We start from the raw sequence: 15484 nt of genomic DNA, 5'->3' as shown, positions 1-15484 counted from the left end.
GGCAAACGGGGCGAGGGTGACTCGGGCTTGGTAGGTTTGCACGAACGGGTACCGCCGCTACCGCATTCCTCCACAAAACCCTTCCTTCCTTCCGCCGCCGCCGGCTAAACCCTTCCTTCCTTCCGCCGCCCGCCGCGGGCCAACCATGGCGCCCGTTGCGGCTCCCATACGCGACCTGCTCACCTCCTTCAGCCCCAGCGCGGACTTCCTCGCGCTCTCTTCTGGGGACGGCCGCATCAAGGCAGGGAACATCGAAACTTACGGTCCTCGCATTAGCAGCTTGCCACTGAAGCTATGGGCTACCTAACACGCTCTCTTTGCCGTTCGCGCAGGTATGGGACGCCGTGCGGGGCCGGCTGCAGACCGAGTTTGCCGACATCCCGGCAGTGGAGGCGGGCGCGGGCGCGGTCGCTGAGTCGAAGCGCGGCCACCTCGCCCTCGATTACACCTGCATGAAGTGGGTACAGCTTTCCAGCAAGGTGAGCGAATCCACCTGACCACCCCCATGTCGAGATGTTACAGCTTGTTATGTTGGGATGCGCCCTTATCACCTGCTTACATTTTTTTTTTCTTAGCAGAAGAAGAGGAAGGCTGGGAGCTCACTGATTGTGCTTGGTACAGGCAGTGGGGATGTGCTGGCACTTGATGTCGCTGCGGGCGATTGGAAGTGGAAGGTCAGCGATTGCCACCCTGGGTAAGTTGGTGTTTAACCTCTTCTTTTATTTGAATTCAAGTGCTAGGGGAAATACATATTCAGTTGTTGAAACCAATAAACCACAACTAAGTACAGGATCATCTATGGCCATAGCCCTGTTCACAGGTTGGGTCAAAACCGGTTCACCCCACAAACCAATCCAGATCAAATCAGGGTAACAGTTAGCAATGGGTTTACTCGTTGCAGAGTCAAAATCACATCCTTGGAAGGGGGTTGGCTCTCGGTTTACAACAAATCAAACCGGCTAACCCATCCTTGGTCATCTTCAACCTTTGGACTGCCACACAGAAACACTCCGTCAAGCTGCTGCCGCTGCCGCTAAGAAGACCGTTGTTGATACGCAAGTAACTACATTCCTGCAGCGGATGGTGGTTCCACACTGTCTAAACCGCTGGCCCAATCCAAACCAACCCATAATGGTAACCAGTATGGCAGTATCTAATCTGTGCAAACCAAAGCCAACCCAGTCAAAACCACTAGCTACACCTAATGACCATACTAACAAGTAACATTAAAAATGGCTACACATGTTGTGAAGCATACTCATATTGTATCTTTGGCCCTGTCCCTGTTTATATTTTTGCTGCTAAGGTTAATCTCTGAAAGCTTCATCTCAGTTATGCTCACTTACATTGGAGTACATGTTGTGTTTAGGGGCGTGACGGTTGTAGCATACTCAAAACATGGGCGGAGTGTGTACACGGCAGGCGCTGATGGCATGGTCTGTAGGATTGATGCCTCTGATGGGGCTGTTGTCGGGAAATTTAAATCCTCTTCAAAGGCAATATCTGCATTAGCTGTGTCATCAGGTATCTCAACTGTGAAATGACTTCTTAGTTTGTGACTATGTTGTCTCTACTGCGCTTGCTCTCATAAATTGTGTCTTTTGGATGTAACACTGCTCTGATTGCTGTGTACGAACCAACACTAGGTTTCAATGTATCCGCGGTGGCTATAGATGTAACAGGATTATATCTGGTAGATTGGCCTATAGATTTAACACTTGGCACATGAACTCAGTGAAGAATATCTGTCTATCTGCATTATGAGACGATATATTGACACTTATGATGTTTTTGTGGAAATGGAAATCTAACATTATTATTCATCAATTGATAAGTTACAGGTATTGATATATCATTTATGCTGCTTGCTGAAATGTTTATTTAGTTACATGTGCACCTTGTTTTTGCCAAGGTCCTTGGTAGGATCCATCTTCTATATATGCATTTTTTGCTTGTATATGCAATCCATATCCAGCAAAGTTCCACCACTTAATTTTAACTACATGCAGCTTGTACTTGATTATGTCAGATGGAAATGTGTTAGCAACAGCAGCTGGCCAGTTGAGGACCTTTGACACTTCCAGCAACAAAAAGATTAAAAAATTCTCTGGACATCCAGTGAGTATCTCTTGCTTTCTCTTACCTATTGGTGTTCCTCTTTCAGGACTACTGTTTAGAGATATGTCCCCTCTGTATCTAAGTACCCATCTTTTTTTATTGCATGCACCCATGAAAACTTCATAGGTTGCTGTGAGGAGCATGGTTTTTAGCAATGATAGCCAGTATGTTTTGTCATCTGGAGTTGGGGAACGCTATATTGCCATTTGGAAGCTGGGCAGTGGGAAAACCCAGAGCTCAAACTGTATCCTGTCGATGGAGCACCCAGCAATATTTGTGGACTGTAAATGTTCAGATGAAGGAGAAATACACATTTTGGCTATTTCTGAGATTGGTGTCTGCTATTTCTGGTCTGCAAATGATGTGGATGACCTGCGTAATAAGAAGCCGACCAAGATCGTATTGTCTGAGTCATCTGTGTCAACAGTTCATCAGGCATTCTCGATATTTGCCGCAAAACTTCAAGGAGTGGATGGACCTAATTCTGCCCATGTCCTACTGGCTTATGGGTCTGTAGTGAAACCATCTTTTGATAAACTTTTGGTTTGTTATGGTACGGATATTAATTTGGGCATTTCTCAAGATGGTGTTCTCTTGCCAAATACTCAAACCACCATGACAAAGAAAGGCCATTCTGTGAAAAAGCAAGGTATAGTGAGAATGTTCGTTAGTTATGTTGAAAATTTTATCTTGCTTCTTCACTTCACTTTCTTTTTGGGAGTTACACAAATGATAACCCCTTTAAATTTTTTAGTAGCTAAGTCAGCTACTAGTTTGTGCACTAAATTTGTGCGATTCTTAAATGAGCGAAGCATGGATGCACCTTTTTGAGTTTTGGTAGCTACTCTTGGGCTAAATCTTAATTTTTTTTTTTCTTATAGAAATTGTAACTGCTCTAGACCGAGCCAATGCTGAAGATGCTATCCTTCCTCTTCCAAAGCTCCATACACAGGAAAAGAAAAGGAAACATGGTGTAACAAAACCCAGTGATGATGTGGAGCCGGAGATTCATAGTGACCTCACCACTACAAGATCTATTCATAAAAGAGGTAAATGACATATTGATAGTTTTTTATTCTTTTCTGTACAGCATAGTAAGGAAACGCAGCAGTCTGGGTATGTTGAACTTACATAAGCAGTTGTTTTCCCATCACATATACATATTGTAGGTTGTTATTCACTAGCATTTACTTTTGGTTTCACTGAATTTTACATGTATGGTTGATTTATTTATTTCTCAGTGTGTGGCTGTCTTAAACATTTCCATAACTACATTTACTCATTTGTTTGTTTAGTTCCTGTGCAAAGAATCGAAGATGACAGCATATGCATCGAGGATATGATGAGGGAGTGTGGCATTATTGACACTAGAGTAGATGAGAGCATGAAGGGCCATCCTGGCATTCCCTCTGATATTTTGTCCGATCTGTTTGGTGATGGCAGCATAAAATTCAATGCTAATTTACCCAGTAAGAAGGTTTGTGGAATTGAATTTCTTTTCCATATTCAATCATATAATCTATTTGCATGTCTATTGTACACTGTTCATGATGATCTGTTCTTTTGACAGATTCGAGGTCATCTAAGATCATTGAAACCTGGAGATGCTTGCAAACTTCTTGAGAATTTAGTATCTGCATGGATAACAAGGTGCTCAAGACTCAATTTACATGTCTATTCTCCGTGCTTTCTCATGCATCGTGTAATTATGTATTTTGCCCTGTTTGTTGATGTTTCCACAGATCTGGTAGCACAGAAGTTGTATTGCGCTGGATATACTGCCTGTTAGTCATTCATGGCCGTTTTATTCCCTCTGAGGAATCAACAAAAGTAATTAGCAACCTGCACAAGGTATAGTGCCTCTAACGCAAAGAGATAGATATGGGAGACATCATGCTATATAATGAGAGGTGGTTGTATCATGTAATTAACTTCTGGAGTTATCTAAGTCAAACTACCTTAAGTTACTACTCCCTCCGTTTTGCTATGTTTGTCCATGGCGTCAGGTGAATATGTAATTGTGTCCCACAATGTTTGTTCATTGAGGCTACCAGGAGAGTAGTTATTGCCATATTTCCTTCATACCCCTAATTAAATGCTTTGAAATAAGAGGTGGTTGTATCATGTTATCAAACTGAGGTTTGCGTGGTCATTCACATTGATGTTTTGAACTCAAACTTATTCTGTTGGTTCGAGTGATGTTCTATGGACAAACATTGTGAGAGTAATAAAATGTGGCTGGCTAATAGATTTGGTGAGAAACAGCACAGTATTGTGTCACATTAAGGCATCATCTGAAAAACGAGAATTTCATAGTATTTGGTGCGATTTTACTTGTTTCCCATGAACTTTGAAAAAAAAAAATACTCGAAAAAGGGCCTTAACATCATGAAACATTATGTGTTTGCTTTATCCTTTTGTTTTGGTTCCAGCACTAAATTACACCATGCTTCGCAAGTTTTGATATTGCTGAAAATGGGAGGTTTAATTCAACTGAATTTGCCAAAATATGACCTAAGATAGTAAGATTGATATCTATTGGCAGGCTGGAACAAACCTGACACCAGACCAATCTTAGTCAACACAGGCAAGTTGTGGCCAACAAGGCATTCACAGATGTGCGCAGAAAAACTTATTATTCCTTCATTTGCAGATGTGTGCAGAAAGATACAAAGCTACTGAAGATTTGCTGAAGCTTTCTGGCCGGCTTCGGTTAATAATGGCTCAGGTTTTCATCCATATCCAACACTGAATCATTGAAAGATAACCCATAAATTCTAATGTTTCAGTTAATGACTAAACCGAATGATCATGTGTTTATTTGAATTCCATCAGGTCGACAAGGCTGCTAGTAACATGTCTGAGCCGACATCAGAGGAGATGCAGGATGCTGCTTTCCAGTCTGACGAAGAGGAGGATGAAGACGTTGATGAAACAGTGTTTGGTCAAGATTCAGATTCGTCACAAAACAGCGATGATGATGCTAAGTAGACTCCACTGCTGGTATTCATCATTATGGTGATGTATTTTTTTTAATTAAATGGTCAAGCTTGATTTTTGTCAAGTTTGTAAACTATATGCAACGCTGAAAAGTTGCACAGAATTTTTTGTCAAGTTTGTAAACTATATGCGACAAGTTTGATTTTTGATTTTTGTCTGGTTGCATTTTGAAGCCACTTTGAAGCTGTGCCTCCTTCCTTTCCATATAGGAAGGCGATTGGTTAGACTGACTGGTCAAAAGTTAGGAACCCTAGGTTCTCCTTTCAGTTAAAAAAAAGGTTCTCCTTTCATGATACTACGGCGATTAGTTAGGCTGACTGGTTGAAAGTTTGTTACCATGGTAATTACTAATAAAAAATAAAATATGTTAATTAGCACTACTACTATCTTAATTTCCACATAAATGTGCACTAATCAACATATATTAGTACATATCAAAACTAATCTTGCCATCATAGTTACGAGGTAATAATGTAACATGCTAATAATCCTTAATTTATTGATAGTAAAGATTAAAAAACTTTGACAAGCTCACTAATGGATTTTTATTCCCCAGGGAACATATAGTATGGATCTACCCGATCGAAAAGACTCGAACCGCAGTCGCCCACCCCGCGGCACTTCTGTGATGCTGTGAACTGTGATGACTTCTAAGTTCTAAGATTCTGGATTGCTTTTTCTTCTAATTACTTTCAGTTTTCACCCCACCTCCGTATAATGACGTGTGAGGTGCAGCTTGGTGAAATATTCGGGCCATACAATCTCCATATGTAAACGTGAAAACCCTTTGGAAATGCGTATCCATATTGTCATAGATGTGCCTTTTTATCGTGTAAAAGTTAACATACAAACTTGTTTGTAAAAAAAAAACGTACGGAAATAATCCAATTCCCAAATGCTTGATTCCGAGCACGCACGCTCCCGACGCTCGGCGCGCACACCCGCGTGGCCGTCCGCTGCGCGTGGGGAAGAAGAGAGATCCATCTGATGTGCTCGACGCTAGAGAAGGCAACGCGCTCGACGTCGGAGAAGATGCTCGATGGTCGGAGAAGACGCACGCTGGGCCGAGCCTGACGCCGCCACCGGAGAAGGCACCGCCCGCACCCACCACGCGCCCGTGCCTGTGCCACACTCGCCACGCGCCCGACCGCGACCGCGCCGGCGAAGAAGACAGCGGCGCCTAGGGTTCCGGCGAGCCGCGCCACCCCTTCTCGTCCAACTCCGGCGGGGTATAGAAGGGCTGGCTGGGGGGAGGCAGGTAGGCCTGGCGGTGGGGATGGTCGACGGGCGGTTTAGGGGAGCTTGCGTCGGTCGTGGCGGTCGGGCCAGGTCGAGGCGGGGGTGCGATGGCCGGAGTTCGTCGGAGCTCGGCAAAGTTTGACATGGCCACACGCAGGAGGTGGCTGGGGGAGGGGGGAGGGGGGAGGGGAAGAAGGTGGTCGCCGCCGGCGGTAGGGTCTCGCCGGAGTTCCACGGCCGCGGCCGCGGCCGCGGAGCTCCGGCGAGACCCTACCGCCGGCGGCGGGGCGGTGGGCGTCGGAGTGGTGGGATGGTGGAGGCGGGGGCACTCAGAGGGCGTCGCTGGATCCGAGTCGAGGTGGTCGAGGGCTTCGTCGCGGAGCCAGAGCCGGGCGGGGTGAGAGGAGGCGGCGAGGGCGTGCGGGAGGAAGAAGATACGGCATGAGGAAGATGGAGCCGTATGCGCGAGGTGAGGGAAGAAGATAAGTGTCCTGTTCGCTTGGCTGATAAGCCATGACTGAAAATACTGTTGGCTGATTTGTTATGAGAGAAAAATACTATTCGTTGGCTAAAAAAGTACGGCTTATAAACCCAGCGAACAAGACGGAGATTTGTGCGGTGGAGAGGTGTGTCCGTGTGTGTGCTCACGTGCACCTGAAGTTTATCATTCTGTCTGGGTTTATGCTTGTATGTTAACTTTTGTGGCGAAGTACGTCTACTGTGATTTGGCATCTTTTTTTTTAAATAAAAAAACTTCTAAGGGTTTATGTTTGTACCCAATTGATAGTTTGCACTGAAAATTTTTGCAACTAATTGATACTTTGCGCTGAATATTTTCTCATACATCTCTGTCCACCACTATGATATTTTTTCGTATGAGCTCTGCCCATATTCTCGCCACTATAGATATTTACAGGATGAATAAAAAGAGGTATATTTACAGGATTATAGTATAATAAATAATCGTATGATGGTAAACTGAGAAAGCAAACAGCGAAACCTTTGCTTAATTCCGGAGATTGGAGAGGAAACAACGACAGTGCGACGACACCAAAAGAGTTAGTAATTTTTTTTTGCATTTTACTCTTTCTTGAAAACTTTTTTTATAAATAGATCCTTCATAGAACTTTTCCTAGAAAAGACCAAAGCTCGACGTATCATCACTCTACGCGATTAGTCACGTCGGCGTTTAATTAATTAACGCCGAGGTTGCACCTGCACAGTACAAGCCAATAGCTGAGTGTCCATTCGAAATTTTGTGAACATTCATACAAAATTAAATATAAATCGCCTTGACGTGAGATCAATTTTATTAGAACGAAATGTTACTCTCTACGTGATAAAATTACATCAATAGATAAAATGTTTGCCAAAATTTCTAGAAATAATTTTGACATAAATCTTGTGCACGAATTATTAAGTACTCTGTCCAGTCTAAATTATAAGTTATTTTTTGATTTTAGATGGGTTGCTTGAATAAACTATGGAACAATGCTCCCAGCACTTTATCGACGGATCTTATAAAACCCAAAAATACAGAGAGGGAGACCCAGCTAGCAAAGTGCTAACCAAAATTCCTAAGAACCTACCAGTTACAACGTATCAAGCCATTTTAAAATTACAACATGTAAATCATGCCTGATTCTCTAGAAAAACTTGGCAAATATTTTATCAATCCATGTATTTTTGTCCCGTAGAGGGTAACGTTATGGTTCTAATGAAATCAATCTCATGTCAAGAGGATTTATATATATTTTTTATGGATCTTCAGAAGATATTGAATGGACAAGTACATGCACTTGGGCTCAACTATTACTGTGCAGGTGCAACACCTCAGCGTTAATCTTGGCGTTGATCAATTAGACACCGATCTTCAGCCGGATTGACACGCCGGCACTTACGTGGCAACTTTAAAGCGGCACTAGAAAACCTGCCGCGCCATGTTGAGCTAGCCAGTGGTGATTCTACGTGGGATTTATAATGTTTAGAATTTCTTTTGTTTGATGTCTGATTACTTTTGTATCAGCGAGGGCAAGGAAATGAAAGCACCTTCGTAGCAATAGTGTAAGGGTAAATATGTTTAATTATTTATTCTTCTATTGTTAAAAAATATGCTTTCGGTTGAGATTGCAAAATTAAGCTCTGACATGATGTAAGTGAGAGTAGAGGAAGAGAGAAATGCAATTGTTTTCCGATGATATTTGACTCAAACTGAGCAGAAAATGTTGTCTCTACTACCTTGAAATTCTATAGTGTTCTTTAAACTACATGATTTGAGGCGTCAAGATCTCACAAATGTAAAATTAGGGTGCCATGAAATTTGCTTGCTGCAACGTAGATAAGTTCCATGTAAGGAATAAAGTGGTACTTTTTGTGCCACAAAAGTAATATGCATAGTTGTCACTGGCAGGTACCAGGCGCTGAGCTTCCTCTGTCTCTGGCATGGTTCTAACGTCAAGGTAGGTAGAGTGGTGCTGCACAGGGGCGAAGCTACGTTCACTCGACGGGGTCGGGCGACACCGACGACTTTGCGATCCTCCCTATACCCTGCGATTTCTTGCCTGCGTAGACCCCGGTAGAAAATACTTACGCCACCGGCAGCCCAGCAGCAGCAGTCTGCAGTCCAACTATCTCCTCAGCCCATTCGTCGATCAATATTCCATTCGCAGGCCCAGAATACCAAACGTTGGCTTGCCTCCGCCCTCCGGTACAACCTGGTTGCATCCACACCCTTTCATCTTCGTAGTCTTGCATCTCAATTCTCAAATCCTCCGCGGTCGTGGGGGAGATTGGCCGGCAGCCTGGCCCCTAGCCACAACAGCACAGCTCCGTCGTGGCGTCATCTGTTCTTGATCTCACGTCGACGCAAGTCCCAGCGGGCAGCGGCCGCCGGCCAAAGCTCTGTGGCGTCCGTGTTCCTTGCGTTCTAGTAAAGAACGTGCTTTTTTATTCAGACCAAGATGCCACATGCCAGGTATGTATGCTACTTTAGTAGTTCAGTATGGCACTATGGCTTGCATTTCACTAGTGACTTTTAACTGTACTAATGGATGTTTGCACATTAGTATCTGCTACAATTTTTATTATATGACTAATTTGATAGGCAATCAGAGGACATTGATACCACCGGCACGGATCAAAATTTCGGCCAATTTTCACCAAAAATCAGTGATTTTTGTTTCTACCGAAAATTCACGTACCGGTAGTTTCGATTCCATTTTGTTCAGATTGATTTTCATCGAGTTTTGCGATTTTCGTTTCTATCATTTCCCTTCGGTATTTGTGTTCCAACCGGTAGGTTGAACACTGACCACCGGTCTTCGAGGGACACTCTAAAAGATAACTACTGTTGCGATTTATAAAAGCTTATTTTGTCACAATATACAGTTATTATAATATTAATATAATTTAATTTAATGTTATATATGGTATTATATTCTCTCAACCTACACGTTAGTACTGGGTACTGACCCCGGCGACCAATTATCCTGGCGTCGCCACTGGTGGTGCTGCTGCACTTCAAGCAAGGAAGAGACAGCTGACCTTCGAGCCCACATCAGCCTAGGCGAGCTCAGCAGGGATTGCTACCACGCCACTTCTACCTTGGCAGATCGCTACCAAAATGGCAAGGATCTGCAGTGATTTTGTGCACATGATAATATACATCAATAAAAAAATCATGCCCTTTATCTTAAATTTTGGATGCCGTGCATTGTTTATGAGAAATATGACCGTGGAACTCAGGAGAAAGAACACTCTGTACTGGCATGTTGTCTTCCTCTACTGCTCCACATTTGCATTTAGTCTAGCAATCTCACTAAGCAGCCATCTGTATTCTGAAACACTCAATCATGGCAATGTAAGTAAGGATAGATTATTGGGTTTGCTACCATGGTATGCAAAATAGTATTTTACATAAATTTGATATGTTAATTCAGAGTATTTCAAGCCATGCAAGACAATACCTTAGCAGTGAAATACACAAAGCATCTCCAATCACAACTATGCCTAAATATATGGCATAGACTAACAAACAAAACAATTTCTCATCTTTAGCAGTACTGTAGGTAACAATAGCTAATCTCCAACATTGCATTATCCTAGGCTGTATACAAATCGGAGTGAGGGAGAGGAAGGCCTCACCTTGATGGCTGGCAGGGACTGTAGGGGGCGGTGTCGACAGCCTAGTGCAGATCGATGACGAACGGTGGCAACGGCTAGGGGACAGAGATCCAATGCCTCCTGCTGTTTGGCCATGCTCTTCTGTAACCTTCGTCAGTGGCACCAGATCTGAGAGACTGTAAGAAAGAGAAGTGAAGATAGATAAAAAAATTGTAGCGCACCTCACCTGGACCGCTTTGTCGCTGAGACGTCAAGCTCCATCGCCACGCTGAGGACCCAAGTGCCACTGTGGATTCCGGCCATAGATCCCACTGCCCTCGCCGAAGCAAAAGAGATTGCTCCCTGACGCGTTGTATGGAGGAGGTCGACGCATCTGTGGATGCGCTCGTGGAGGAGGCGGTAAGCTGGTAGCCATGCGCGGCCATAGGTGAGGGGTCCACTTGCTCTCCCATGCCTTAGAGGTCGTCCGGCTTCCCATGCTCAAGCGACGACAGTGCTCGTGCCGGCATGGAGGCGGTGCGGGGAGGAGAGGACAGGGAGGAGCCAGCGCCTCCTCCTCCTCCGCCGACCATGACCACCGTCGGGCCTGATAAGGTTCGCCCGATCTGCGCGCCTTCGGATCTCGCGTGCCTCTGCACCCTCCACTGCACAGCGAGGGCACGCAACTTCCTTGCTCGAGCGATGACCGTGTGGAGGCTGCATAGGGAGGAGAGGACAGGGAGGGGCGGAGGTTGATTTCGAAATAATATGAGGTGTTTTTTAAAAAATATACCGAGAGGGCCTCTAGAGCGCGTGTTGATTTTCGAAAAACAGAAGGGTTTTTTTTTTCGCAAAAAGACCGTGGCTCGCCCGATCTGGGCCGTCTACGCGTCCGATCGAACGGCCGGGAAAAACAGACGACGTGGCACGCTGGCTGGTCAGCTTTTGGAGACAGGATTCATATGGTAAGATATCTCGACGTGGGTCATTTTTAGAAAAGGTTTCATGAAGAGTTTATTTATAAAATAAATTTTTAAAAGGGGTAAAATGCAAAATTTTCACAAGAGTGATGCAAGTAGTCAGGACGCTCACAATATAATTCTCTTTTCTAATCACACCAACCCACCACGCTTACATGCTTTTTGATCTAGAAGCTCATCATCCCAAACCAGCGTTATTCTAATCATTTGGCTCACGCGAAAGCGAAACGGTGTGCCAATTCGACGACATATTATACACCTTCAGGGGTTGAACGTTGACGGAATGGCAGCACGTTTCTTGACTTGTGTCTGCAACCCCGGCCACATTAATGGACTAACGGACCGACGAGCAAAGGTGCCGTGCCAAGCCAACCCATGTGGGAGCTGGGAGGAGCCTCACTTCCGGGCGTCTCATCCTCAGTCCTCACCGGACGCCACGAACCCCCGCCATAACCGCCTATTTAAAGCCCTCAGTCCGCCACTCTCATGGCAACACAAGCAGAAGCTGCAAGGCTAAAACCACCAGCAGTAGCACTGCCACGCTCAGCGCTGAGCACCTAAGCATCGGCCGACGATCACTGAAGTAATGGCCTCCGCCAACAGCTGGACACTCGAGATCGCGTCGCCGGTGGCCGCGCCGCGCCTGTTCCGCGCCGCCGTGTTGGACTGGCACAACCTGGCGCCCAAGCTCGCCTCCCACGTCGTTGCGAGCGCCCACCCCGTGGAGGGCGACGGCGGCGTTGGCAGCGTCAGGCAGTTCAACTTCACCTCAGGTAAGTGTCCGCGGCATGCCCAGACCAACATGTTCTCTCGCCTGATGGATCAAACAGCTAGCTCATGACGTGCGATCGATCGCTCTTGCAGTCATGCCGTTCACCTTCACGAAGGAGAGGCTCGATTTCCTGGACCTGGACAAGTGCGAGTGCAAGCAAACGCTCCTCGAGGGCGGCGGCATCGGCGTTGCCATCGAGACGGCGACGTCGCACATCAAGGTGGAGCCCGCGGCCGACGGCGGCAGCGTGGCGAAGGTGGAGACGACGTTCAAGCCGCTGCCGGGCGTGGAGGTGAAGGACGAGATCACCAAGGCCAAGGAGTCACTCACCGCCATTTTCAAGGGTGCCGAGGCCTACCTCGTCGCCAACCCCGACGCCTACAACTAGATCGGTGGATTGGGATGCGATTCCCCTTCCTGAAGTTTGGGTTTAATTTTCTTTTTCGTTCCTGGAGTTCTCCTCTTTTTTCATACAAAACAAAATAAAGCTGCTCTACGCAGTGTGCGGTGTATGGACTTGAGATGTTATAAGTGGTATGTACGATGCTTTGTTTGTGTGATTATGTGTATACCCTCATGGTTTTCTATGTGGGAAGAAAAAGGGCATGCCTAGTTTATACGAGGTATTCTGTTTTGAAATCCTATGCAAGTTTGACTGAATAAGGAATGTTTCCTCATTTCGAATAGATATTTGGAGACTTTTCATTCTGGGGAATATGTCATTGTTGAAATTTGAAATTATTTTTCGAATAATATGAAGACTCCAGGAGTTATAGTGTTCACTAGAGAGGTGGGAGAAGTAGGCGTTTGTCATGACTCCGTGGGGTATGCGAAGACAGCAGCGGAAGCAGGCCTGGAAGCGGAGGTGTTTAGGATCCGACAAGAGAGAGGAACGCAATGGCTGACTAGTGGACCCGGAAGACAGGAGGGAACGACAGGTGGACCCATACCGGATGGGAAGTCGACATTGCGTCACCTTAAAGGGGGCCAAAACGGCATGTAACGAGCTTGCTCAGTTAATTGAAATCCAAACTCTGAAACCCCAAGGTACCTCCTGGTGGGCTCCCACTGCTGAAATTCCTCTGATTCCTATCCATTTCTTGTTGAATCTACCTCTAATTCTTCCTCAGCTATCTTAGTTCATCACAATTGGTGCTCAGAGCAGGATGATTTTTGGCCAAATTTTTTCCATCGCCATGGTGACTCGCTCTAGTGTCGAAGATGAAGCCGACATAGGTTGAACTTCTCATGGCAGCGAACGCGAAGACCACCAACAAGAAGTTCGAGGGTATTGAGCTACTTCTTCAGCAGGTTGAACTTATCAGCCCGGCTTATCAGTCATGGTACAATGTTTTTCTCTCACAAAAAATCTGCATCAGCCGGCTTATCAGCCGCAGAAACCAAATTCGAAAACGGAACGGAAATGGTTTAGGTATTTTCCTGACCGTTTTCTACTTTTCCGCTTTTTATTCAGAATATCCCGTTTTTGAAATTCGGCTTATACCGTTTTTGGCCCATGAGAAGTCCAGCCTTAGAAAATTTGTATCTTTTTTCATACGATCTTAGATGAAGATGATTTTTATATGAAAATTGTAGCTCTCGACAAGATCTATAACTTTCTAGTTTTTAGTTTTTTCATTGAGGTCGTTAAGATGTTTAAAAAATTAAATAATTTTTGTGCAGTATATTAATTGCGTACAAACCCTTGTTGCCTTAGAAAAATCATATGTTTCTTATATGGTGTCAAATGGAGATACTTTTTATATGAAAGTTGTAGCACTTGTTAATTATTATGCATTTGGTCATGCACTTGTTAATTGTTATGCACTTGGTCCTATAGGTCACTATTCCGTATTGATTTTTTTACCAACCGTGTTCAACATAATTCCGTTCGAATTAGTTCGTTTTCGAAATTCTCGATATTTTGTAAGTTTGTGTTCGTTTTCGCGTTCGGCTTTACCGCTTTCGCTTCGTATTCAAATGTAGAAGTAGAAAACGGTTGAGGGATTTTCTGACTGTTTTCATCCTAAACCATTATGTCCCATCTAAGATATTCGTCAAATCAAACACATTCCTAGTTGTTTTCACCAGAACTCCATCTAGTGATGTTAGCTCCCCCATCCTGGTGATCCTATGAGCGTCCAAGGCCAAGGCGCAGCGTCCAAAGGAAGGCCCAGCCTGCTAAGGTGTCTGGCCCGGAATGGGAACGTAACCTCTGTGTATGTGAGCCCAGCGAGCTGAGGGTATATGAGAGGCCCGACAACTAATCAACTATGAACTAAGAAGCAAACAATAGACGCCGAGCACCCTGCCGGCTGTCCTCCGAACTCTTTGCCCCCTCTGAGTCCTCCGGCGACCACAGCGAGACAGAGATGTCGTGCCCTAGGTTTGTGGACCGCGGTGGTGTGATGCGGACGACGGACAGTCTGGTGGATGGTGTTGGGCTCGGGATCTCCCGTACCGGTGAGCCGACCGCTCACCATCGTTCCCGACCACACACTATGGCTAGAGGTAGAAGAGAGAGGGAGAACAGAGCGCGCACACACAACACAAGCACCAGCGTTGGTCGGAGCTCTGCAGAGGAGATGGCAAAACTAAACTCTCTCTCTTCATTGATTTGGAGTGGAAAGCTATATATACAACTCTACCCATCTAATCCTAGTACACAGACATGCTATGCTGTCAGGATTGCTATAGTGACTAGATGTGACAGCAGGGCTGACTTTTGCGTCTGCCCCTACTGTGGCTACAGTGCGGCAGGGGAGCCTTTCGACGCCTACCCCTGCCGCTGCACTGGAGCCCTTTCTGCGCCTGCCCCTGCTGCTGCACTAACCGTACAAGCGCTGTCAGCCGGACTAACCGCTGGCGATGATGGACGGTTCGGAGATGGGCGACAGCAGCGGCGCTACTGTGGCTGTCCAGCCACGACAGGAGGTCGTCGTGCGACGGTGCGGAGGTCAGCGGCACCAGTTGACCGACGCTGACTTGCACCAACTATGGCGAGTGGGCGATGACCATGAAGGTCAAGCTCAGAGCACGACGGCTCTGTAATGCCATTGACAAAGGCACCGATAAGGAAGATGACATGTCAGCGTTAGAGGCTATCCTCGCTGCTGTGCCAGCGGAGTATAGGGAGCCGTTGGGGGCGAAGAACTCTGCTAAGGAGACGTGGGAGGCCATTGCAGCTATGCGCGTCGGCTTCGACCTGCGCAAAGAAGGCGACGGCCCAGCTGCTGAAGCAGGAGGACGCTAACCTCAAGTTCAAGGATGGTGA

At 45.8% G+C, this 15484-nt stretch overlaps 2 protein-coding genes across 2 annotated transcripts; both read left to right on the top strand.

Moving 5' to 3' along the window:
- The first annotated feature begins 8 nt into the window (after positions 1-8).
- On the top strand, positions 9-5282 carry LOC136496181 (uncharacterized). Its single transcript, XM_066491873.1, has 12 exons — positions 9-241; positions 333-479; positions 579-694; positions 1370-1524; positions 2030-2118; positions 2245-2767; positions 3000-3167; positions 3414-3595; positions 3689-3768; positions 3861-3969; positions 4772-4846; positions 4954-5282. Exons 1-12 carry the CDS (start codon positions 146-148, stop codon positions 5107-5109), a joined length of 1896 nt encoding a protein of 631 aa, XP_066347970.1. The 5' UTR covers positions 9-145; the 3' UTR covers positions 5110-5282.
- Positions 5283-11922: 6640 nt separating this feature from the next.
- Positions 11923-12849, top strand: LOC136496171 (pathogenesis-related protein 1-like). The gene is made up of 2 exons (XM_066491869.1): positions 11923-12211; positions 12303-12849. Exons 1-2 carry the CDS (start codon positions 12025-12027, stop codon positions 12596-12598), a joined length of 483 nt encoding a protein of 160 aa, XP_066347966.1. The 5' UTR covers positions 11923-12024; the 3' UTR covers positions 12599-12849.
- Positions 12850-15484: the final 2635 nt, after the last annotated feature.

This window comes from Miscanthus floridulus, chromosome 1, assembly GCF_019320115.1.
Source record: "Miscanthus floridulus cultivar M001 chromosome 1, ASM1932011v1, whole genome shotgun sequence".
Classification (NCBI taxonomy): domain Eukaryota; kingdom Viridiplantae; phylum Streptophyta; class Magnoliopsida; order Poales; family Poaceae; genus Miscanthus; species Miscanthus floridulus.
The sequence above is the reverse complement of the archived record's forward strand: the minus strand, read 5'-3'. Positions and strand labels throughout refer to the sequence as shown.

What these genes read in the sequence shown, in the direction of transcription:
- LOC136496171 (XM_066491869.1), top strand. Translation starts at nt 12,025, where the DNA reads ATGGCCTCCGCCAACAGCTGGACACTCGAGATCGCGTCGCCGGTGGCC. An exon ending in GCAGTTCAACTTCACCTCAG is followed by an intron (nt 12,212 to 12,302) that starts GTAAGTGTCCGC and finishes TCGCTCTTGCAG; the next exon opens with TCATGCCGTTCACCTTCACG.
- LOC136496181 (XM_066491873.1), top strand. Translation starts at nt 146, where the DNA reads ATGGCGCCCGTTGCGGCTCCCATACGCGACCTGCTCACCTCCTTCAGC. An exon ending in CTGGGGACGGCCGCATCAAG is followed by an intron (nt 242 to 332) that starts GCAGGGAACATC and finishes CCGTTCGCGCAG; the next exon opens with GTATGGGACGCCGTGCGGGG. An exon ending in TTCGGTTAATAATGGCTCAG is followed by an intron (nt 4,847 to 4,953) that starts GTTTTCATCCAT and finishes GAATTCCATCAG; the next exon opens with GTCGACAAGGCTGCTAGTAA.